Source organism: Vulpes lagopus, chromosome 11 (genome assembly GCF_018345385.1).
Source record: "Vulpes lagopus strain Blue_001 chromosome 11, ASM1834538v1, whole genome shotgun sequence".
In the NCBI taxonomy this organism is placed as follows: domain Eukaryota; kingdom Metazoa; phylum Chordata; class Mammalia; order Carnivora; family Canidae; genus Vulpes; species Vulpes lagopus.
The window spans coordinates 8,970,231-8,995,882 of record NC_054834.1 but is presented as its reverse complement, the minus strand read 5'-3'; the positions used below and the strand labels follow the sequence as shown (position 1 = coordinate 8,995,882).

The following is a 25,652-nucleotide window of genomic DNA, read 5'->3' as shown; positions in this document are numbered from 1 at the left end:
TCGTAACCAGGATTTGGTGCTATCACTATTGTTTATTTTAGTTATTTTGATGTCTTAATTTACATCTCCATGGTAGCCAGTACTATTGAACATTATTCATATGTAGTTACTAGCCAAGTGTATATTACATTCAATGAAATGTGTCTTTTGCTAATTTCTAATTGGATTTTTGATATTTCATGCTTTTTATTTACTTTGTTGAACATGTGGTCTACAAACATTTTTGCTAGGTCTCCAATTTGTTTTTTAAACTCTCTTAACATGGTCTTTCACTAAAAAAAAAAGTTTTTAATTTTAATAAAACCCAATTTATCAATTTTTCCTTTTATGGATCCTCCTTTTAGTGTCCAGTCTAGGAACTGTTCACTTAGTCCTAGGTCTCAAAGATTTTTCTCCAAGTTTTCTTTTCTGAGCTCTATAGTTTTACATCTTACATTTATTTCTGTGATCCATTTTGAGTAAGGTTTTTATTAGTGTGAGGTTAGGTTGTCTGTGGATAGTCATTTGCTCTAAGACCATTTGTTGAAGGTCTATCTTTCCTCTTTTTTAACTGATTTTTCAACTTTGCCAAACATATTGAGTCTTCCAATCATTAACACAGTATATCTCTCCATTTACTTAGTTCTTCAATGATTTCTTTCATCTGCATATCATCATTTTCAGCATACTTATTTTGTATAAGGTTTGTTCATCTTCTTTATAGGAATTGAAAATAGTGTTGTTTGTATTCAGTTTTCACATTTTCCTTGTTAGTATATAGAAATGTGATTACTTTTTGTAATTTTATCTTGTATCCTGCAACCTTGTGGAAGTCACTTCTAGCAAGTCAACCTTAACAAAAGGTGTTTAGTTTTTTGTTTGTAGATTATTTGGGATTTTTTTTTACATAGTTATGTCATCTGCAGAGGGACATTTTAATTTCTCTCTAACTCATATGCCTTTCATTTATTTTTCTTGTCTTACTATGGGGCTATAATTTATTTACTTACTTTCGAATAGGAACGGTAAGAGTAGATATCCTTGCTTTGTTCCTAATCTTAAAGAAAAGTATTTAATCTTTTAGCATTAGGTATGATGGCAGCTATTGGGTTTTGTAAATGCTTTTTATCAAGTTAAGGAAATGCCCTTTATTCTTTCTTTGCTGAGAATATTTTTCACAAATGGATGTTGGATTTTTGCCTAGCATTTTTTCTACATCAATTGGTATGATCATATGATTTTTATTTTTCAACCTATTGATATAGTGAATTGTGCTAATTTATTTTCAAATGTTAAACCAGCTTTGCATAAATGGAATATATCCCATTTGGCCATGATATATACTTTTTTTTATCACATTTAATTTGCTAATATATAATGAAAATTTTTTAGATTAAAGTTCATGAGGCTTTGATCTCTAGTTTTCCTTTTTTGCACTAATCATTTGTCTAGTTTTGAGCTCAGGGTAATACAGATCTCATAAAGTAAGTTTGGAAATGAACTTTAATTTTCTATATTCTGGAAATAATTGTGTAAACTTGGTGTTAACTCTTTAAGTGGTAAAATTTTCCAGTGAAACCATGTGGACTTTTTTTTGCATGTATTGAAATGATCATATGATTTTTATACCTCATTTTGTTTATGTACTGTATCACAATGATTAAATTGCAGATGTCAATCCATTCTTGCATCTGTGGAGTAAATCCCACTTGAACATGGTGTATGATCCTTTTAAAGTATTGTTAAATTTGGTTTCCTAATATATTTTGTTGAGGATTTTTACATCAATGTTTGTCAGGAATATTGGCCTATATTTTTCTTTTTATTTTTTAAGATTTTTACTTATTTATTTCCTTGAGAGAGAAAGTGTGTGAGCAGGGGGAGGAGCAGAGGAAGAAGCAGACTCTGCTGAGTAGGGAGCCCAATGCAAGGCTCCATCCCAGGACTCCGGATCATGATCTGTCTAAAGGCAAACACTTAACCTACTGGGTCGCCCAGGTACTCCTGACCTATAATTCATGAATATATTGATAACTTCTCTTTAATTTCTGATTTTATTTGAGTCTTCTCTTTTTTACTCTTGGTGAACCTAGCTTAAGTTATATCATTTTTGTTTATCTTTTCAAACAAACAGCTCTGAATTTCATTGATCTTCTCTATTGTCATTTTAGTCTTTAACTCACTTATTTCTGCTCCAATCTTTATTATTTTCTTCCTTCTATTAACTTTGGGTTTTATTTCTTCTCCTTTTTCTTGTTCCTATAAGTCCAAAGTTGGATTGTTTAAGATTTTTTTTTTTTTGTTTCTCAAAAAAGAGGTCGGCCTGTTATAATCACTTTTGCTGTGTCCCATAGATTTTGGTATATCTTATTTCCATTTTGTTTAATTTGTTTACACATATTTTTTACATTTCCACTTTGATTTCTTCCTTTGTCTTCCTGCTCACTGATCCATTCTTCTTCATCCAGTCTGCTGTGTAACTTCTCTAGTGTAGTTTTCAGTTCAGTTATTGTTTTTGGATTCTGTGTTTGGTATTTCTTATGTTTTCTATCTCTTTGTTGTAATTATCACTGTGTTTAACCGTTCTTCCCCTAAGTTCAGCAACTATTTTTTAAAAAAGATTTATTTGAGAGAGAGTGGTGGGAAAGGGCAGAAAGGGAAGTTGAGAGAGAATCCCCACAGACTCTCTGCTGGGTGTGGAGCCCAACCGAGTGGGGCTCAGTCTCATGACCCAGGAGATCACGACCTGATCTGAAACCAAGAGTTGGATGCCCAATCAAGTGAGCCACCCAGGCACCCACAGGGGACATTTATATAACCATTATTTTGAACTTTTTGTCAGTAGATTACTTATCTCCATTTCCTTAATGGCTTTTTCTAAAGGTTTGTCTTATTTTTTTCATTGGGAAAATATTCTTTTGTCTACTTATTTTTCCTGATTCTCCATGTTTGTTTCTATGTAATAGATGAACTAGGTGTACTTCTTCCAGTTTTATAGAAATGGCTATGTATAGGAGACTTGTAAGGGCCAGAAGTGCAATCCTCCCTTGCCACTAAAGCCAAATGGTCAAGGTGTATTGTCTTGCATAGGCTGCATATGTCTACTGGCCACAACAGGTCTGCAACTGCAGCAAGGAGGGGTGGGCCAGGTGCTTACCTGGCTAACTCTGGTGTACCTGTGGCATGGGTTGGGAGGCTAGGGCACTTGCCTGGCTACAGAATGGGGTATGAGGCATGCCCAGCAGTGCTAACAGATTAGAGGGATCTTGCCAATATGGCATTTGCCTGTGCACACATTAGCAAAGTAGAATAAGGTAACAAAAATGGTGAGAATCCCCAGTGAGAGTCCTAATGAGTTCCTGTCTCTTCAGCAGTCAATTTAAAATTAGAAAGTAGGTATTTCCATATGGTCTACACATTTTCAAAATTACTACTTTTGCACTGGGTCCCAAAGCGAATGGGTCTGTGTGTGAGCCCTGAGCCCTAGAAGAGTGGATTCTCCACTCCTTACAATTATATGGTTCTCCGGTATGCACTCCCCATTGTTTTAGAAACCAAACATTTTGGGGGCTCATCTCTTCAGTGGAGGACCCAAGAGCTGGGGGTGCCTTACATGGGGTCAAACCCCTTGTTCCTCAAGGAAAACTTCCATATTTTTGAAATCCCTCCTGATTATGGGTTGTACATGCCTGGGGTAGGATTTTCGGTGAGAATGTCTCTGCCTTTCCTACCTATCACAGTGAGACATCCAAATTTGTTGTGGATGTGCTGTTCTTTTAGTTTTCAGGATTTTTTTAGAAGAAATTATTCCATATGTAGTAGGTTTGTTGTGTCCATGGGAAGAAGTGAATTCAAGATCTTCCTATGCAACCATCTTGAACTGCCTTCTTCTACACACATTGAGCACCATGTCAGATGATGTTATAATTTTTCCTTCAATCATCAAATATAATTTTAAAACTCACAAGAAAGATAGTCTATTATATCTGCCTTTATTTTTACCCATTATGATGTTCTTTTCTTTCTGAAGTTCAGAGTCTTCTTGTTTTATCATTTCTTTTCTGTTTAGAGAATTTTCTGTTTATAAGGGTAGGTTTGTAATCAACAAATTCTTATTGATTTCCTTTTCTGAAATACTTGATTTCTTCTTCATTCCTGAAGGGTATTTTTGCAAGATACAGAATTCAGAAATGACCGCTCTTTTCTTTTGGTTTAAAAAAGTTCCACTTCTTTCTGTCATACATGATTTCTGACGAGAAATCTCTTGTCACTTGAACTGTTTTTTTGCTATGAGTAAGCTGATGTTTTTGTCTGACTGCTTGCAAGATTTTTTATTTGTCTTTTGTTTTCAGAAGTTTAATTATGATGTGTCTTGGCATAAATTTCCATGGGGGTCATCCTATTTGGAGTTTGTTCACATTCTTACAACAGTACATTTTAGTCTTTCATCAACTTTTCTGAAGTTTTGGGCCATTATTTGTTCAAATGTTTTTTCAGAAAGTCCCACTTTCTCCCTTTCTTCATGTGAGACTCCAGTGATAGAAATGTTAGCTCTTTTCTTATTGCCCCGATTCTCTGTGCAATTATTTTTTTTCAGTCTATTTTCTCTCTGTTGCTAGACTGCTAAATTCTATTCATTCATCCTCATGTTTATTGACTTTGTTCTTTACATCTCTACTATGTTGTTGAACACATCAGTAGTTTTTAAAATTTTTGTTATTGTATTTTTTGGTTCTAAAATTTCCATTTTTAAAAATAATATGTTTCTTCTAATTTATGTTCAGATTTCATATTTTTTCATTTGTTTCATTTATTCATGAAGTATTTGAATGTTTGCTTTATAACTCTTGTCAGATACTTCCAACAACTGATTTATCTTGACGTTGGCATATGTTGATTGGTTTTCTCATTTAAGTTGTGATTTTCCTGGTTATTACTATGATGAATGAATTTCAGTTGTATCAAGGACATTTTGGATATTACGTTATGGGCCTCTATATCCTTTTCAATCTCTCTCTCTCTCTCTGTCTTTTGAGCAAACAACCCTCCGCTTAGAATGTAGCATGAAGGCTAGATGGGTCTTTATGGTTAGCTTCCTACTGAGCTCCCCAAGCCCACCCAACTCTCTGCTGGATGACCATGACACTATCATGGCAGGGTCATTAGAGTACCATGTTTTCCATTGGTAAGGTGAGGTGTCTGTTTCCCATTTTGGTCCTGCTGACCTCCACAGGGCTGGAAAATCAGAGTGCCACTGCCTGCTTCTGTGCGAGTGGGGTTGGAGTGATAGACTAGAAGATCAGCTCTTGGTTTCCACTGGAACCACCAGGCAATAGTGGTAGAGAGGTCTTACATTGGTGTTTGCCCAGAATAAGGCAGATATTGAAAAACTGGTTTGTGGTTCAGTTAGGCCATCTTTTCCTGGTTCTTTGGCTTGGAGAAATGGGCTTTTCTTGCCATTTATTTTGTCTCAGGTTGGAGGCGTCTGTAGTACCCTGTCCAGGATGTATAGAAGGCAACAAGGAAACCCAGAAAACTCTCCTCAGTGCAATTCCTCAAGTCCCAAGATGCCTTGGCAGTCATCTTTTTGTTTCAAGCTCTTAGAATTTTCCTATGATTTTTGTTGCTTTATGTCCAAAGTTTTTAGTTGGAACAGGGAGGACTTGGGAGAATGGGGCTACTTCATCTTGGCCAGAACTGGAAGTCCATGGTATTGCTTTTATGTAATACTTTATTAAGACTTCATCTTTGGGATGCCTGTGTGGTTCAGTGGTTGAGCATCTGCTTTTGGCTCAGGGCGTGATCCTGGAATCTGGGATCAAGTCCCAGATCGGGCTCCTTGGAGGGAGCCTACTTCTTCCTCTGCCTGTGTCTCTGCCTCTCTCTCTCTCTCTCTCTCTCTCTCTCTGTATCTCATGAATAAATAAATAATAAAATCTTTAAAAAAAGATTTCATCTTTTCTAATGGTAAAATAAATAGCCTCCCTTCAGAAACAGTCTCTATGCACAGATTTCAGGCTAGAACCTCAACGTGAATTTGAATCATTGCTGGTCATTGTGAAGCAATTCTCTTAGCTCCTGCCCCTAAAACCCTGAAGTGTTAATTATAATAATAATAAGGAGAAGAACTTAAATTCTCAAGGGCTTAATATATGCTAGGTTCTGGGTTAAGTACTTGGCAGAAATTTTTAAATTTAATTTTCTAAAGTAGTACATGAACTAGATATGATTATCACCCTCATGTTCTAGATGAAGCCACTGATGCTAAAAGAGACTAAAATATTTGACTTCAAAGCCACATAGCTTGAGAGTGGCAAGACTTTTCCAACTTAGTGATTCAAAAATCTTCTGATGTTCATATTCAAATACAGGTAACAAGCCCTACTCCCAAAGATCCTGATTTGGTGGGTATAAGGCCAGGCCCAGCAATATGTAAAATTGACTTGGCAGGCTAGAAAGCTGAGGTAGGAAGCCCTCTACTCACACTTTGACAAACATCTAAGGCACTGAGGCATGTGCTCCATCTTTGTGGTATGATGGCTTTCATCAAAAAAAAAAAAAAAAAAAAAAAAAAAGGTTGAAGAAAATAAGCAAACTTGCCCTTTCTAAAGAAAACAAGAATTTGGGGATGCTCCTCTCTTCTGGGTTTTGCCCAAGAATATGTCCAGTACTTTCTAATATGCTCTATGGGGTTTACTGCACATTCACTGTCATACCAGAGTGGTCATTTGGATGTTTCTTGAATGCTCTGTTTCATAGGAAACAAAATTGTGGTTATCCTTAAAATATATATCATGTGTTTGGATGTTTTTGACTTTATAACACTCTTTTTATAGTGTGCCAACTACCAGATCCTTTTATAGTGTATAAAAATAGTCACTTTCCTCACATAAACTGTTTTATACATTGTCATGTAATTTTAAGGTACAAAAACTTTCAGAGAAAGTTTAATCCAGAGAGGACTCTTAATTCACAACACATTATTATTATAATACTTACCCTTTTTCTTTCACATGATTCAAAATGTCATGTAGAAACTTTCTACTTAGAGTTTTCCTTATTTACTTATTTTTGTTAAGAAATTGACATTTGACAAATTATCCCTGAATCACTGCTCATCAAAGACTTTCTAACTCAGGATAATCTTTAATCAGGGACCAGGTCTTCTGGTTTGATGGACCTTGTGAATTTAAAGACCTAAGAATAGTAACATTTTAAATTTGGTTTTCATTATCTTAGAATGTATGATCATTTACATGTTTAGATGATCATTTTGAGGTTTATCTTTGTGCTATCTTGTTAAAGACAAATCTCTGAACAAATTATTGGCTTAATTATGATTACACAGGAAATGTTTCAAATGTTCCTAAAAATAAGCATACTGAAACACAGAAAGAGTACCCTTTGTAGGCAAAGAACTGATTTACTATTTAAAATCCACTTGTGTATATTATTAAGTTTTCTTATGGATTTACAAGACATCTCTGGTCTAGTTTTATTTATTTGTAAAAAATGATGTTTCATATTTTTCATTTGCTTAAGCTGGATTATTACTCAGGCAAAATTAATGAAATTCCAATGTGGAAAGAATGTCTTCCCACTCAGCATGGATTGAGGATATCCTCACACATTTCAGAGACAACAGCCAACTCTACCCTTAGCGGAAGAAGAGAACCAAGTCTGTGTTCTAATAAGCAGTGCAAGGAGCTTTATGTGGGAAGATAATATCACCCATGCATTTAATTAACATATAAAAAAAGTAAATGACCATCTTCAAATTTACAACGTGACGGTGAAAATGAAAACAACACTTCAGATATTTAATAGCTCTTTTTACTTTATGTGTTAAATACATTTAAATAATTCAAAAGGTACTAGGGAAGAATAACCACAGATTTAATGAACAAGAGAGTCAGCGGGGCATTTTGTAAGCACCAATCTAAATAGCTAACAAGGAGAATGTGAAAAAGGGGACAAATCAATAAGTAGGAAAATGTTTGTATATCACAACAGGCATGTATTATTATTATTACGTGAAATTTACAACACCCACTCACAAAGAAACATGGGGAACAAAATTTTACAATTGTAAAAATTATAGTGTCATATAAATAAAACCAAGTCTTATGTTTTCCAAAAAGAAAAGCAAATAGTCATTAAAAATCCAAAGACCTATGTTCTTCCAAGAAGGAATAAACATTTTTTAAGTCTGACAATGTTTTCCTGAGTTTTTTTACATTGTTCATTGGGCCCTACTTATTGTTGTCAAAATTAAAAACTAACTTTTAAACAAATTAAATTAAGATAAAATTTGGTATCATTGTACTAACATCCAGATGGTCAATCCTTCTTTGTGCGAACAGCAAAATTACCTTTCATCGCCTTGTTTATTTCTGAAAATATAGGAGTCCTTTTTCTTCATGCATACATTCGTTCAACAAATATGTGTTGAGCATCTCAATTTGCTGGATTCTGGACATACAGTGCAAACAAAACAGATATGGTTCCTGCCCTCATGGAACTTAAAAACCCTCCCAAACACCTGTTTTTATCCAGCCTATGAAATGTATCTTGATACTCAAAAATTCTGCACAGCTGTTGCAATATTTTGTCTTTGGAATGTTTCAGGTGTCCATCCTCATGGATAGTTTAAGTTGCACAATTGGACAAACCAGATGTAGTGAGAACAAACACATTGCATTTAACTCTTTTCTGTTTGTAACTATTTTGGCTTATAGTCAACACTAGGGTTTTACCTTGATTTGGGGTCTGTTTGACAGGATTTATTTTGCTAGAATCTTGGTCTGAGGCTATGAACATTTTTGAGTTTCATTGTTTTGAAACTCTGGGAACTGAATTCCAAGCTTAGTTGAATGAAATCATTCATTCACTCACTCACTCACTCACTCACATTTGGCAGATACTTGTTGAGGAAAACAGACAATGTTCCCTGTCATTGTCAAGTTTACATTCTAAACATTCTAGAAGTTTAAATTCTAGACAAAGAAGAGTAGACATATATGAAAAGTACTATGGAACAAAAGAGAAAGTAAAACAGAATAAGGGAGATTGGAAGTGGCAGGGTCAGAGTGGCAGGTTGAAATGTTAAATGTGGTAGGTAGGGTAGACCACATGGTCAAAGAAGTTGAAGGATTTAAGGAAATAATTAGTGTAGATATCAGAAAGAAAAATGTTCCAAGCAGGGAGATTGGCTGAAAAAAGCCCCTAAGGATGAGCATGTATGGTGAAGAACAAGGCCAGCATTCCTTGAGCCAGGTGAGTAGGATTGGGGAAGGTAGGAAGGGAAGTCAAGGGCAGCTTAGTGGGGAGGCAGGTGGATTATGTAGAACCTCAGAGCCCACTGTCAAGAGTAAAACAAGGAAAGCCTTGCAGAGTTTTGAGCAGAGGAGTGATACGATGTGGTAAGTTTTTAAAAGGTGACTCCAGCTGCCTTATTGAGAATATATTGCAAGGGAAGCATGCAGACAAAGGGTCATGATGAGAGGCTCCCACAGAAATCCAGGCAAGAGGTGATGGTGGCTAGGACCAGGATGTTTGTAAAAAGAATTTGGATTCTGTATATATTTAGAAGTAGAGCCAATAGGATTTGCTAATGAGTTGGATATGGGGTGTAAGACAAAGAGGAGTCAGGATGACTCCGTTTATACACCTGACTCCATTTATACACCATATAAACAAGGTTTAATGTTTCTTTACTTCTGTGTATCATAGATTTCTAGTGTCCTTGTTTCCTAATCTAAGAATCTAGTTGGATGGGGTTTGTTCTTTCTTTCTTTCTTTCTTTCTTTCTTTCTTTCTTTCTTTCTTTCTTTCTTTTCTTTTTGTTTGTCTAATCCTTCAGTTATTTACTGAACACTCATCATGTGGTAGGTGCAATGGGGGATGCAAAACGAGTGGAACATTAATTCTGGTCTCAAAAGATCTCAAGAGGTAATACAATTAGAGATTGAGATACACCATTGAGGAAAAACAGATCAAATGTTATAGGGGATCAGACAAGAGAGATGTTCCTTAGAAATGTGAGAGGAAAGATGGCTCAACATCAAGTTAGCTTGAGCAGAGTGTCAAGAATAACATGGGCTTGAGCATTGCCATGCTGACATGCATTCCAGGTGGACAAAGGGATCGGCACCGTGTCAGGTCCAGGGAAGAATGAGGTCAGGTTAGCTGGACGGAACAGCTGGGAATAAAGATTAGACAGGCCATCTTCCTATTTCAGAGTGCTTTGGCCCAAGGAAGTGGCAGGAAAGATGAGAAGTGTGGGAAGAGGTAGCACCACTGGGGTAGTGAGATGAGAGGCAAGGCTGGGGATGAAGACACTGTCATTGAGAGTATGATCATGCCAAAATAGATACAGGGGCATGAAGCAAAGGCATTTTCTAAAATCTTTCCATCTGGACCTCAGAAGTAAACTGAAAGGGAAAAAAACTAACATCAAGTCTCGCGACAAATAGTTAACACATCTCTGTTTTCCCAGCAGCAACTTTAGGGACCTATTTTTCTTGATCCTCTATTTGCTTGGGCTATGATTGTGGTTTGTGTGATCTCAGACACTATTGGGAAGGCAGAGAAGAAAACAGTAAATATAAGGTTGATTCCTTTAAGATAAAGATTAAGAAGCATAGAAAAATTTTATTAAATTATAAAATACCTTCAGAGGTTTACAGAAGAACTTTTCAAAGCTTATTTGTAGTAAAAACTGCAAATAACCACCTGCTCCAGCTCTGTTCAGTTCCTCCCCTCCAAACTGAATCGAAATGCAATCTGGCTTCTCTGACTGGAAACTTCTTCCGGTATTTTCCTTAATGGAGCACAGAGGCAGAGGAGGTGAGGAGAAGGTCACTACTTTGAAGGTCTATGAAGCTTAAAATGTTCTGGCTACAGATCGCAGCTGAACCAATTTTGTTTTCCATGGTGAAGTCTAACCAAACAAAATCCTGGGAATGCGCCCAAAGAGCTTGTATTGGATACTTGAATTTTATAAGGCAAAGAAGTGGGAGAATTGATTATTTTGGCAAAGAACACATTGTCAGCAAGGTGTTTCTTCACCCTTTTTTTAGCATTTTCATAAGTGTTGAAAATAATTAGAAGCAAACACAAATGTTGGAAAGAAGCATTCAGGGGAGCCCTTCCTCCGTCCAACGTTTTTCGGAGACCTCAGCCTCAAGTTTGGGTAGCACACTCTGAGGGGAGATGGCATGTTCGCTAATGAATATGAATAGGATTTCCTTATGGGCCATATATTTTTCCAGCAGGAAATGGATAATCTACTATGACATTTCAGTGGGTTGGAACAAGATAGATAAATCAAATGCAAGTTGCCCTGTTTCTTTTTCAAGTGAAAGATAAATGCCTTAATGGATTAGCAATCATGAAATATATAAGTATTTATAATACAGTACTGCTTTATAACACCATCTGCCAAAGAATGGTATTTATTCAGCCACTGATATGAGAACAGATTTTCTTCCACATTATGCAGGGAGGAAATACATCCTAGTGTTAACGAGCATGCACTTTGTATTTAGCCAGCCCAAGTAGTAATGAAATTCTTTAGTTGACTGGCTGTGTAATTTTGATAACGTTACTTAACCCCCACTTCCCTTGTTGATAAAATAGTGTAATGATAATCTTACTTTTTAAAGTCATTTAGTCTATCAAACAAAGTAATATATGGAAAGCATTCCAGCAAATGCCCAACACATGTAAGTACTCAGTATATAATAGCTGTTATCATCATTCCACTGGTCAAAATTGGCTCTGCACAAAATGAGAGTTTCAAAGTATTTGGAACATCTGAACTGAATGCTTTTTAAAGGAATGTTAAGGGGCTGGATTAAGGAGTCCCTCCTTTGGTCCCAGCAAATAGATCTATGTATTATAGTTGAGGCATATAATCAGTCTTCATAGGTTAGGTTATGCTGTAGTAACAAACAATCCCCCCAAAACATTGGCTTACGATGACAAACGAACGTATCTCTTGCTCATGGTATATGTGCTTCATGGGTTTAAAGGACCCCAGACTGGTGGAGCAGTCACCATCTCACATGCTAACAAGTCACCACACCAGAGAGACCTCGAGGGTCTTAAATCAACAATTGAGTGGTCTGGCCTAGAGGTAGCATACACAGCCCTTCTGTTCACAGTGCATTGGCTGGTCATGTGGCCTCACCCAACATCAAAGGGGTTAGGACATACCAGCATGCTCCTGGAAGGTGGGAACTGGAGAGTTGAGGAACCACACTGATGACTACCACTAGGCCATAGACATCATTGAAAATATCCTCTTACCTTACAAGTAGTGGCTCTTGAAGACTTCTTTATTGAGTTACAAAATAATGCGTTAAAATTTGTTACAGCAGTAATGACAAATGGTGCTGGTGAACTCTGGATGAGACTACAGTGATCCATCCAAGCTGGTGGTACATACCAAATGTTTGCCTGGAGTTTCTGGGATGCCTGACCACAAAAGTTGTGCCACAGATTGAGTTCTTCTGTTAAAGAAGTCCAAAGCCATTCTGATTCTCTGTGGCTTTTTCCCACCACCCATGTGAGTTTAAATGGCTTTATCTGTTTTTATCTCACATCTAATGGGCTTAATGTGTTCTAACTGTGTGGCTCCATTTGGCGCCTTGGATGCTATGGCTGAGAGGCGCCATATAAAAAATATTGTTATTGTTATGATGATGAGTTCAAGCACTGGAGGGGAAATTGTGAAATAACTTGGTACTGGAGCTATCATTATTTTCAGCAAAATGAAGTTTGGCTTCTTATTACACTAGTAAGCCTTGAAGATTAAATGGTATCTACAGCATGTATCTTAGCGATGGGCCAAAGAAGTCAAAATAAAAATGTTTGATATAGCATTTCATATATTATAAAACAGATGTTTGCTTTTAAGTATTCTTGATATTTTTAAAAGTTGACACCCATATCAGACATCGAAAAAGAAAAGAAAAGATGCAGAGGCTTAGTTTTGATTTTCTTTATTCCTGCTTCCATTATGATCAGACAGGCCGGCTATGTTAATTAACTTAACCCTTAGTGTTGACCAGTTGCCAGTTTGCTGTGAGGTTGAGCAATGGATCGTTTCATTGCTTTAGAAATGCATCATCAAGACGGGAGGTGCATGGAGTTCTGGAAAAAAGGACTGTTTAGGTCCCTTCCCTCATGATGATGTGATATTATGTTCCCATTACTTGAATATTCATTATGGTTTCCCACATGTTTTTGGCTACCTCTGTTTCCTGCAACTGTTTACATTATTAAGTTGGTCTGGATGATAGAAATGTAGCTTGAATTCTGTATATAGTTAGAGGAGCTTGGGATGTTTGCATAGATTGGGTAGATTCCCATTTTAGCCTAAGAGAATCATGGAAGTTTTCTAAAAGGAGATGAGACAAAATAGTCAGGGTCTTATTACTCAAAGGGCCTCAAACCACAGATGGAAAACACCACAGGGCTTGTCTGAGGAATTCTCTGGCACACCAGGAACTGGGCCCTCCCTGTGCCTTGAACCAGATAACTTTCCACAGCAAGCACAGGGAAGGCTTCATTCCTTTTGGGGCGGTTAGAGGGGAAGGCTTCGGAGCACACTGCCCGACTCAGGATCAGGGGAGATCGGGAAGGTATTGGTGGGGTTTGATTCCAGGGCTCGCTACAAGGAAATAAGTGGCATATGACAAACTAATTTGAAAAGATGAGGTAGTAATGAATACACATGGCCTAAGATATCTGGTAGAACTGTAATCTAGAAGGACGGAGAGGACAGACTGGTCAGAAGATGAACTATAAGTTGTCCTTGGCATGTTCTACTCCAAGGTGCCTGAGTTCAGCTTCAAACTTATACCATCCCCTCTTTCTTTCCCTCTTTGCTTTTCCCTGGGAAGCAGTGCGCCCCATTGGCAAGGACCAGAGATTTGGGGTGAGACTGGGTATGAATCCTGGCTCTTCTTAGTAATTCTGTGACCCTGAGCAAATGACTCCCCCCTCCCCACGCCTCTCAGTTTCCCCATATGTAAAAGAGTGACGATAATTGTAGATTCTGGCATTATCTGCAGGGCTGAATGAATCAAATGTGTAAAGCCCAGAAAGTAGTGTTTGGCACATAGCGTTTGTTAAATAAGTAAAATAAATTCCATGTTTTCAACATTCCCTCTAATAGAACTAGTTAAAATGCAAGGGAGTATAACATTGGTTTCTGGTGTAGGTTCTGAAGCTGTTGAAAACAGTAAGTGTACTTATCAGATGCGTGACGTGAGTACTCTAACCTCCCTTACCCTGCCTTTTGCTATAGTAGGAAGATAGAGAAAAATACCTATATCAAAGGGTTGTAATGCAGGGGCACCTGGGTGGCTCAGTGGCTGAGCATCTGCCTTTGGCTCAGAGTATGATCCTGGGGTCCTAGGATCGAGTCCTGCATCAGGCTCCCCGCAGGAAGCCTGCTTCTCCCTCTGCCTATGTCTCTGCCTCTTTCTGTGTTTCTCATGAATGAATAAATAGAATCTTTAAAAATTAATAAAAAATAAAACAAAAACAAACAAACAAAAAAAACTCCCAAAGGGTTGTAATGCAGAATCAACAAAATAAACATTTGAAAAGTGGCCATTATGTAATATGTGCTTGAGGAATGGTTGATTCCTTTCTCTCTTTTCCTTTTCCTTTAAATACTTGGATCCTTGACTGTGAAGGATTTTTAAAAGTTAAAATTTTTATCCCTAACTTGCTGTTATGAATCTGAAAAGCAGCCAGGTGGTCAGTGTCCTGGGAGGTCATTGAGGTCTGAAGTCGGCAGGTGACCTGGGCTCTGCTGAGGAATATAGGTTGCTAAGGGAGGCACCACAGCAGAAGGAGAGAAAATGGTAGCATCTAGTGTGTATTAACTGCCTCTTGTGTGCCTGGTACTCTTCTAAGATCTTTTTTCTAAATTCTCACAACTTGATGGAATAGGTACCCGTATTATCCCTATTTTACAGAGAAAGATACTGAGGTACTGGTTGACTAGGTAAATATTCAAGGAGATACAGCCGAGATGGGAAGCTAGGCACTCTGGTTCCAGAACCCACACTTTTTTTTTTCAATTTAAATTCAATTTGCCAACATATCCATCATTAGTTTCAGATGCAGTTTTCTTTTTTTTTAAATAATATATTTATTTTTTATTGGTGTTCAATTTGCCAACATACAGAATAACACCCAGTGCTCATCCCGTCAAGTGCCCCCCTCAGTGCCCGTCACCCATTCACCCCCACTTCCCTCAGATGTAGTTTTCAATAATTTATCACTTGCATATAACACCCAGTGCTCATCACATCACATGGCTTCCTTCATGCCTGTCACCCAGTTACCCCATCCCCCCACCCACCTCCCCTCCAGCGACCCTCAGTGTGTTTCCCAGGGTTAAGAGTCTCTCATGGTTTGTCTTCCTCTCTGATTCCCCCCCCCCCACTAGAAGATATTATGCTAAGTGAAATAAGTCAATAGGAGAAAGACGCTTATCATATGGTTTCACTCGTGTGGAACCTAAGAAATAGTGCAAGGAACCAGAAGAGGAGGGGAAACTGAATGCAGACCCCACACTCTTAATCACCTTGCTATATCACTTCTCAAAAGCAGTGGCTACGAAGTCAGCAGACCTATCTGTGCATCTGCTATATGCTCTTACATGCATTTCATAACCCCTAGGAGCTCTGTGCTGCTCTTCTGTGATATGGAATACAATGCATTCATAAATATTAAAAAAAGTGCCTGAAATCATTGTGAGGATCGAATTAGATAACAGCCAGAAAGCAGTCGGCCCCGGGCCTCGTTGACAGCAAAGACTCAGTAGTAGTTCCAGACCTTCCCTTGTATGACTTACAAACTAGGACTGGACTCCTCCTCACCTGCCTTGGCATTGTGTTGGCTTTCAACTCTTGAACTCTAGTTTCCTAGAATCCTATAGACAATCCCAGCATATTACACGCAGTCCTCCCTTGGAGGTGGGTGCAGCCTACAAGCTGTGCCACCCCAGCCCCCTTCCTGGTGAGGGATGTAGGTAGACCCAGAGCCTTGAAACCGGTTATTAGACTGGGTGGTCTCCTCGAAAGGATGACACCTGGGATTCCAGATTTGGTCCCAAGTTATGTGCTCAGAATAGCTATGGTGGGCATTTATTTCAGTGTTTTCCAGATTGATTGCCTTTATTAAGGCAAAGAAAAAACTTCTCCACCTTAGTTTGTCCCTAAGCGGATCTGACTCAGTTTCCCTCCCTGCCTCTCTCTGTGGCGGCACAATGTTCACAATTCTTGCAGAAGTAAAAACGCCCTATTTTTGGCTGTCAAGTCAATGGGAATCTGTTTAAGGCCAAGGATATGGAATCTCTTTTATTTATTTATTTTTGGAATCTCTTTTAAAGAAATGCATTTCTCTCTAAACTTGTCAGCTATAGAGATTTTTTTTATTCCTTTAATTTGCTTCCTATGGACACAAAGTATTTTTGATGCAGTAGAAATTGATAGAGAGCTTGGAGAGTAGAGAAAAGGCTCCCTAAGCAACTTATTAAAATCCTCAGCATCAAGGATGTTGGAATAAATACAGTTGCCATGAAAATATATGTATTGGAATGTGGACATTTAGATGGTAAGTGACTTCTAAATTTATATATCCTGGCCCCAAATCTTCCCTGAATTCCAGGCTTGCATAGCTAAAGGCCCACTGACCTGTCTCCTTGGATATCTCACAGGCCCTCAAACAGCGTGTCCAAAAGAGAATCTTGCTTCTGCTTCCACCCAAACCTGGGCTTCAACAATTCATTCCGTCTTCCCTGAATTCTGGCAAATGGCCCCACCAGTCTCTCAACCCAGAAACACAGGATTCTCCCTTGATCCTTTTCTTTCTCTCCACAGCTGGCCCATGTAATCCACCAGCAATCCCTGTCTGTCATTCTGTCACTGACACAGCTCCCAAACATACCCACTTTCCTCAAACTCTACAGGCACCATCATCGTCTGGGCCACCAGCGTCTTTTCTGATCTACCCACAACAGCCCTCCAAACACCTCATCTCGTTCTCTGCCTCGCAACACAAGAGTTCCGTCACTGCTCTCAAAGCTCCGTGGAACCCAGAATAAGATCCAACTTCACTACTGTAATGTCTCTCTCTCTCTCTCTCTCTTTTTTTTTTTTAGCTTTTATTTATCTGTTTTAGGGAGAGAGAGCGCACATGCCTGAGCGTGCAAGCATGTGCACACACAAGTGGGGGTAGGGGCAGAGGGAGAGGGAGAGAGAGAATCCCAAACAGACCCCATGGTGAGTGCGGAGCCTGACTCGGAGTAGATCTCACCACCCTGAGATCATGACCTGAGCTGAAACCAAGAGTCAGACACTTAACCAACTGAGCCACCCCGATGCCCCATCACTACTGTAGCTCTTAAATCCCTGTGTGTTCTCTGCCCTGCCTCTCCCTCCAACTTCATTGAGAACCTCCCTTCTACCAAATTCTGTTCTGGCCCCACTGGATCTTTTTGTAATTTCTTGAACATCAAACCTGTTCATGCTGCCTGGACTCTTCTTTCCTCCACTAGTTGTACAGTAAACTCAATCAGTTTAGGACTCAGCTTAAAGATCATCTAATCAGTTTGGCCTTATCATACATCCCACCTAGAACAGTCCTTTCCTAGCACTCTGGCCTCTCCCCACTTGCCTATAATATTCTCCTCTTTCCAGCTAAATTTTAGACAGTTTTATAATTCCTAAAATTTTAACTATTTGTTTGCTAATATATATCCAGATCCTGCAGCCAAGAACTTGACACAGAGATAGATATGAAAAAATTTTATGTAGAATTAGTTAGTGGATAAATTATTTAATAAAAATCCCTATAAATTGTATTTGTTCAAATATCTTTAATTGTTGGCAACCCTTAGTTCAACAGATTCCTGTTGAATGACAGAGCACTTACCATGGAGTCTGACATTCAGATCTTGTCCTGGTTCTCTTATTTATTTAGCTGGGTAACCTTAGACAAACTGACCCTTTAAAGGACCTTGGTCTTCTGATCCATAAAACGAGAGTTATGCTTAGTACTATTACAGAGGATGCGCAGGTATTATGTACTACTCCAGTGTTCTTGGTATCAAGGTCAACTGGATTTTCTATGTTTATATTCCATCAGTAACTTAAAATCTTGCCACATTATAATCTGCTTCATATTTGGATCTTTTTTTTCATATGCAAGTTTTTCTAGAATTTCTAATTTTTTTTTCTTGCATAATGTAATTTTATCTTATTATTATATTTCCCCAGTCTTTAAGTATCCTTAGTTATACAATTAAGGCTCTTTTGCTCTCTCAGTCACCCTTTTCAAAGGCCTCTATCCTCTTCCATTTCTACCTTATTGACTGGGTCCAAGTCTGAGCTGTCATCCTGGGGTCTTCCTTCCCTGTACTCCCTGGTTGGTTTCCACTGGGTACCAAAATTTTATCGTTCTATTATTTACTCCCATGCTTTACTGGATCAAGAAACTTACTTAGTAAACATACTTATCTTTGAAAGTTTGAAAATGTCTTCATATTTGATACATTGTTTGGATATGAAATTCTAGTTTTAATATTATATTCATTTAGAAACTTGAAAGCAAGCTTAATTTTCCTTCTAGTTGGTAGTACAAACTAATAAGTTAGTCTAAACTGACCCATTCAATACTTCTGCTTTAGTCCTATTTCTCTTCTAAGACCTATCTCTCTCATAACCACTGATTTTAAGATCAGAATCTCTTGAGGGGTGAAATGGGCCAATTAATACCTACTTACTCTCAGTCTTCTTATAGAATATTTGGGGCTTCAGCTTTCTCTACCCCTTAAAAGACACATCAACATTATCTTACCCATGTCATTCTTAAATTTGTTGAATATCTCATTCATTGGTGATGCTACCACCCATTCTCTTCACTCGTGAAGTTTTATATTTGTCTGTTTAACTTCTAAGCCTTTATGTCAGTGTTATTTCAGGAGAGAATATCTGTGTTCAAAGTCCCCCAAAATACAACTTGAAATTACTGCCCAGGTTGCCATCATTTAAATGCTCTGTAATTTATTTAACCAGTACTCAAGTTTTGGACATATTTTCCAAATATTTTTCAACACTGTAGCTATGTGACTTCTTCATCGGGAAAGAGAGGAAGGAGCTAGACTTGAGCACAGTATGTGAGGGAATGGTTGGTAAACACCTGTCCTAACAAGGTAACTTTTGGAAGCTAAAAGTTTTTTTTTTTTTAATGTACAGAATTATACACGAAGAACCCTTATAGGCTATAAGTTAGAAAGTTGTGTAAGAAGAAGTTAGATATTAAGAATATTAAGTATATTTGAAAACTTGTATAGATCCCTACCTATGGAATTTGTCAACATTTTTAATTACATATATAGAACATTTTTATTTTATTTTTTTAATTTTTATTTATTTATTCATGAGAGACAGAGAGAGAGAGAGAGAGAGAGAGAGAGGCAGAGACACAAGCAGAGGGAGAAGCAGGCTCCACGCAGGGAGCCTGATGTGGGACTCGATCCCGGGTCTCCAGGATCATGCCCTGGACCAAAGGCAGGCGCCAAACTGCTGAGCCACCCAGGGATCCCCTATAGAACATTTTTTAAAAGTTCTTTTTTTTTTTAATTTTTATTTATGATAGTCACAGAGAGAGAGAGAGAGGCAGAGACACAGGCAGAGGGAGAAGCAGGCTCCATGCACCGGGAGCCCGATGTGGGATTCGATCCTGGGTCTCCAGGATCGCGCCCTGGGCCAAAGGCAGGTGCCAAACCGCTGCGCCACCCAGGGATCCCTATAGAACATTTTTAAAGAGGATTTCTGTAAGTATGAAAAGTATGGGAACACTTTTCAAACTCTTCATATTTAGTTGACAAAATTCCCACCAGAAGGATTTTACCAACTTCTACTCCTACTAGTCACTGACCTCTTAAAAATGAACCAAAAAAAAAAAAAAAGAAGAAAAACCCAAACAGTCACCAGATTTGCTCATTTTATAAACAAAATTGTACCTTATATTATCTTCATATGTATTCCTTAATTACAGATATTGAATATTACCCATATTACACTACTGAAATGCTCAGACCAACCCTTGGTAGTTATTATCAACCTCATTTTAGAAATGTGTAGACTGAGGCTCAGGGACTTTAAGAATTCTCAAGATCACACAGCTTGCAAGTGTTTGAAAGCATATGTGAATATAGATGTTCCTTTGCCAAAAAGTAATTTAAGAACATGTGACTTATCTGCTCATCTTTTTTTAATGGAAGATCAAATTATTCATTCTTTCTGGACCTTAGATGTAAATAATTATGTCAGACATTTTGTACTTCTTGAGACAAATGTATTTTAAAAGCCATTTATTCCCTTTGTGCAAAGCCTAGACTGGGAGGGATGTCCTTGGTACCTGGGATTATTGCACAGGACTGTGAGAACAGGAGATTTCAATGGACTCTTGAGAACTTAGCTCTCTCTGAGATCCAGATATAAATTGTATTTGTCCTATTGCATGTATATGTATATATGTGTGTGTGTGTATAGAGAGAGAGAGAGAGAGTATAAATTTTTTAATAAACCATATGGCAAAAATAATATTTTAAGAATGTATAAAGATTACGATTTGAAAATTGCCAGTACTGTACATGTATATACACTATACCTTGATCTTAAATTACATGAACGAACCCCAGCTTCAGAATCTTTCTGAACTCAACCATAGTCAAAAGACCTGGTTTCTGAAGAATTTATGAAAAATTATATACAATTTATTCAACTGTGATATGGCTTCCTTAATAACATACAATTATTTAGGAAAGCATAAGTTTTCCAAATATGCAGTATTTTCCAAGGGCCTTTAATACTGGCAAGTCTAAAAACCAAGCAATACCATTCTAGTTCTTTAATATACCATTCTAGTAAATGGTATTTGGTAATGCCATTCTAAATTCTTTAGGACATTTTTGTGCAAAATGTTAAATACCCCTCACCCCAAACTGGTAGCAGAGTCTTCAGGGTAGTTCTGGAAGCTGCCATGAAAGCATGGGAGTAACACAAACTGAACTGCTCTGTAGTATGGCTGGACCTGAAGATTCCCTCATACCCACTGCATGGAGGTTCAAGGTCCAGGTCCTTAGTACTGATCCATGCTGCGAGGTGGATGCATCTCAGACATTATGCTTGTGAAAGGTCACCTTTTTGACAAAAGGTCACATATTGTGTTATTCTATTTATATGGAATATCCAAAATAGACCACTCTAGGGACAGAAAGTAGGTTAGTGGTTGTTGCCAGGGGTTCAGTGGAGGGCCAAGCTGAAGGAAAGTGCTTCAGGGATAGAGAGTCTGACTTTGGAGTGATGAAAATGTCCTGCAACTTTTAAATAGAGGCGGTCATTGCACAGCAGTATACGAAGTGCCACTGAATTGTTCGCTTTCAAATGCTTCATTTTCTGTTACGTGAATTTCACATCAACAAATTATTATTCTGTTTAAAAACCAAAGTTCTTGAACCCAACAAATCCAGTCAGTAGGAACTGACTCTCACTTCCTACCTGTGTGATGTTGGGCAGGTTATTCTCATTCCCTAACCTGAACCCTAACTCTAACCCTCAGGGCCTGGGGATCCAGTCCTGCATTGGGCTCCCTGCAGGGAGCCTACTTCTCCCTCTGACTATGTCTCTGCCCCTCTCTCTGTGTCTCTCATGAATGAATAAATAAAATCCTTAAAAAAAAAAAAAAGAAAAGAAAAGGAAGTGTGAGCTTCTAAAATGAATCTAAAAATGAAACAAATGAATAAACAAACAAAAAGCAGAAACAGACCCATAAATACAGAGAATAAACTGGTGGTTTTTCAGGGGTTGGGGGGGAGGGGCAAAATGGGTGAAGGGGTGGGAGGTATGGGCTTCTTGTTATGGAATGAATGAGTCATGAGGGTAAAAGGCACAGCACAGAGAACATAGCCAGTGGTTACCATACGGCGTGTGTGGTGGCGGATGGTAGCTACATTTGTGGCGAGCACAGCATAATGGATTGACTAGCTGAATCACTGTGTTGTACACCTGAAACTAATGTAATGTTGCATGTCAACTACACTTCAATTTAAAAAAAAAAATCCAATTTAAAACAATAAAAAGAAGTGTGAGGAGAAGAAATGAATTTCAGGGAGCTTCAGAGAAGCAAACACTTTGGCCATCAGTTGGAAGTTGCCATTTGCCCCTAGTGGGTGGTGTGTGTTTCACAAGTGTGGCTTGATAGTCTGCAGCGGTCTGTGTCCTGTCTCTCTATCGTCAACAATGGCTTCTACAACAAGGCCCTTTATTAATGGAATTCTCCAAAGAGCTTGAAGCACATTTGCTGCTTTACTGACATTGTGTTGCCCACACGTGCTTTGGTTTTGTGTGGTCTTCCCATGCGCTCCCCACATCAAGAGCAGGCTGGAAAAATTTTTATGAGATAGAAATGCACTGTTTTGTAGTCTTCTTGTGACTATCTAATTTGTTTTCCCGAAGCCTAATCAAATGAGATGTGAAGAACAGCCAACATAAATACCATTTATTGAGTGAGCAGCAAAGGTAAAAATCTGCTGAAACAACATGCTCCCCGGCACCCGTCCAGCTTCTCCATGGAAAAGTGGAAAAGGAAGAGCAGGCTGCTAAGGTTACACAAAGTGCATGGCCCTCCGTGCAAGACGGTTCAACTGGACGTAGATTTGAGTCCTGGTTATTAGTCATGCGACCTTGAACAAAACTTGAGCTTTTTGGGCTTTTGTGTCCTTATGTGGAAAACAAGGATGATAAAATCTGTTTCCAGCAGTTGTTGAAAGTATTGCTTGAGTTGCCCTGTGAACAGTGGCTCAGTGCTCCGCAAACAGCTGGCAATAAATATCCTCCCCCCCTTGCACTGCCCATGTCAAGACAGAGTCTATGGCAGCTTTTGTCATCATAGAGGCCAAGTTTCGTGCATTGTTGTAGGTTAAGGGATGCTTCCTGAGTGCTTCCTGTCCATTATTTCATTTAAATCCTTACATTATCATCATCAGTTTAGTTGCAGAACCTGAGGCTCGGAGAAGTTAAGCAACTTGTCCAAGATGGCTCTGCTACAACGTGTCAGAGCAGATGTGCAAACCTACATCTCCCTGACAATGAAACTTGGCACATAACTGCTTCCACTGCCACAAGACTTCAGCAAAATCTCAGAGGCTTAATTGATCTGCAGTCTGTTGAATTAAACTTTATGTTTATATAGTTGCCACTGAATGATAAACTTCTGGATTACCTGAGGCTGGCAATATGGCCCCAGGTGAAGGGACAACTCCAGAGAGATGCTATGTACCTGTGGTCATTGTTCCTTTGGATCCAGAGAATCTACCTAGCCAGGTGACCAACCCCCGAGAGTCTTTGCGACAGGACTGGCAACTCCTGAAACAGGCTGGCTCATGCCAGGCACATACATGCCACCTGCATAGGCAGGTCAGGTGACCCCTGCACAGGTGGATGAAATCGAGTCAAGAAAACCTCACGTGAAAATACATTTCATTCCAAAATGCACCACGATTTTGTAACTGGCAGTGACATTCTTGGCATTCACTGAAAACACCCCAGGCTGCTTGGGTAATTAATTTCCTAAGGTTAGTCATTAACAGGCTTCCTGCTTTTCTCCTCTCTTGACAGGCCCAGCTGTGAGATACAGTAAGTTCAAGATGTCAGAAGCCAGGCCGCCTCCCCTGCTTGGGCAGCACACGACACACATCCTGAAGGAGGTCCTCAGATACGACGACAAGGCCATTGGGGAGCTGCTCAGCGCCAGAGTGGTGACCCAACATGAAACTGAATGATGAAAAATGCTCTTTCTCAAAAACCATAATCTGAATGTACTTTGCTAGCAAAGGCAATAGTCTTTCTGGACCCTGGCTCCCCAGTTCTGGTGCCTGCCTCTGCAAAGAAAAGTTAGAGTAATTCCAGATTTCCTGCCTGGCGCCTCCAGAATAGCCCTGGTATCGATGCATCTAGCGTTTTCTAACCGTATCCCACCTTTTACTCCTTACCATTCTCCCCCCACACACACCACCACAGATAATAGATTAATTGTGGATTTGTGGGATTTTTTTGTGAAGACTTTTTTTTTTTTCCTGGAAAAATACATTGCTCATTCTAATTACATTAATAGCCTAAACGTTTGCCCCTCCAGCCCACGCAGGTCTGAAAAAGAGCAGATCTCTTGACGTTCTCTACTTGCACATAAAGTCTTCATTTAAACCTTTGTTAGGAAGTCAAAGCAATAAGCAGAATGACAGTTTTAGTGATTGATTTTAAACAGAATAACTTAATTTTGAGCTCATGAACCCTTTGTTAATCTGTAATTTAAACCATGGGCTTTGCTGATGTCCATTATAAAACTGAGCTTCATTCTCCCCATGGGGGTAAATATTGGCTTTATGTTGTATTTCTCTGATTATTTCATGATACATGGCAGAAAATCAATTTCCATCGATGCATTTTGGAGGGTATGTATCTATCTGCATTAGGGGATGAAGAGTGGCTCTTTAATCAGTACCTTATTTTGAGCCAAGTACAAATGCAATAGGTTTTTAAATGAGTGTCAAATGACTATCTAGCTATTAAAAATGTTTAAATAATAGAATAAAAGGAAAACATTCCTTTGTAATCTGAATGCTCACTGTAGAAGAATAAATCATGCCTTAATATTAAGTATTTGTATTTAAGTATTTGTCAAAGAACTTAAAGTATAGAAAGTACTTTCTGTGCAGAAGGTGGCACCTGATTTGACTCTATGTCCCGGGATAGATTGTCACTCAGACTGCCAGTCACCCAAACCCAGGTACAGACCGAGGAACCGAATGGCCTCATGATCGATATCCTGACACGATCTAAATTCATGACCATTAGGCACACGTATTTGATACGTGTCATGACATACCAAGTGGTAATTGAAAGTTAAGTTAGAGATGCTCATCTTTCAAACTGTGATTTATAGCTGGTTTTCCTTTCGTGTTTTTTTTTCTTTTTTATTGGGATGATTTGAGCCATTTACCCATGCTATAAGCCCCAATATGTTTCCAGAATCAAGGATTCCAAGTAAATAGGAAATGTGTCCTCTCACAAGGCCCCGTGGGGTGTCTTAGAAGACTGCCTACTAATTCCTGGAAGACTTACTGTCCTCCCTGCCTTGCTGTTTGTGAACATTTTACTCTGAGGCACCCCTGCTGTCATTCCACAAGTTAGAATTTCATCATACAAGGGTAATGCCTTCTGCAGCGCTTTTTCTCCAATGGCTAACTCCTAGATCTACATTTGGGTACATTCACATCAGGCCAGACATCTAAATGAAATCCTCCCATGTATGTACAATTAGTAATAAAAAAATAGTAAAAGACAAGATGACTGAGAATTGGCAAAACCCCGTGATCTTAGAAAACAGATTCATCGTTTCTGCTACTGGTCCAAGTAAATATCTTGAAATGCAAATCACTTGATTAGTGAGCAGTAACCCTAAATATCTATCTGGGTAGCCTCGCGTGGGAGGATACTGATCACTCAGACAGGGTCACAAAATGCCTTTAAAACCTTGAAATCCACCAAGACTGAAGAAGAGTAACTGCCAGAGACTATCTC

The 25,652-nt window shown here is 38.6% G+C and overlaps 1 protein-coding gene across 2 annotated transcripts in view; it reads left to right on the top strand.

Moving 5' to 3' along the window:
- The window catches only part of SUGCT (succinyl-CoA:glutarate-CoA transferase), a 725,292-nt gene extending 700,564 nt beyond the window's left edge, over positions 1 to 24,728 (top strand). For both annotated transcript variants that reach the window (XM_041773917.1, XM_041773916.1), the window contains one exon: positions 23,691 to 24,728. In XM_041773917.1, the coding sequence (XP_041629851.1) occupies positions 23,691 to 23,854 (164 nt within the window). In that variant the 3' untranslated portion in view covers positions 23,855 to 24,728. The remainder of the gene's footprint in view (positions 1 to 23,690) is intronic.
- Positions 24,729 to 25,652: the final 924 nt, after the last annotated feature.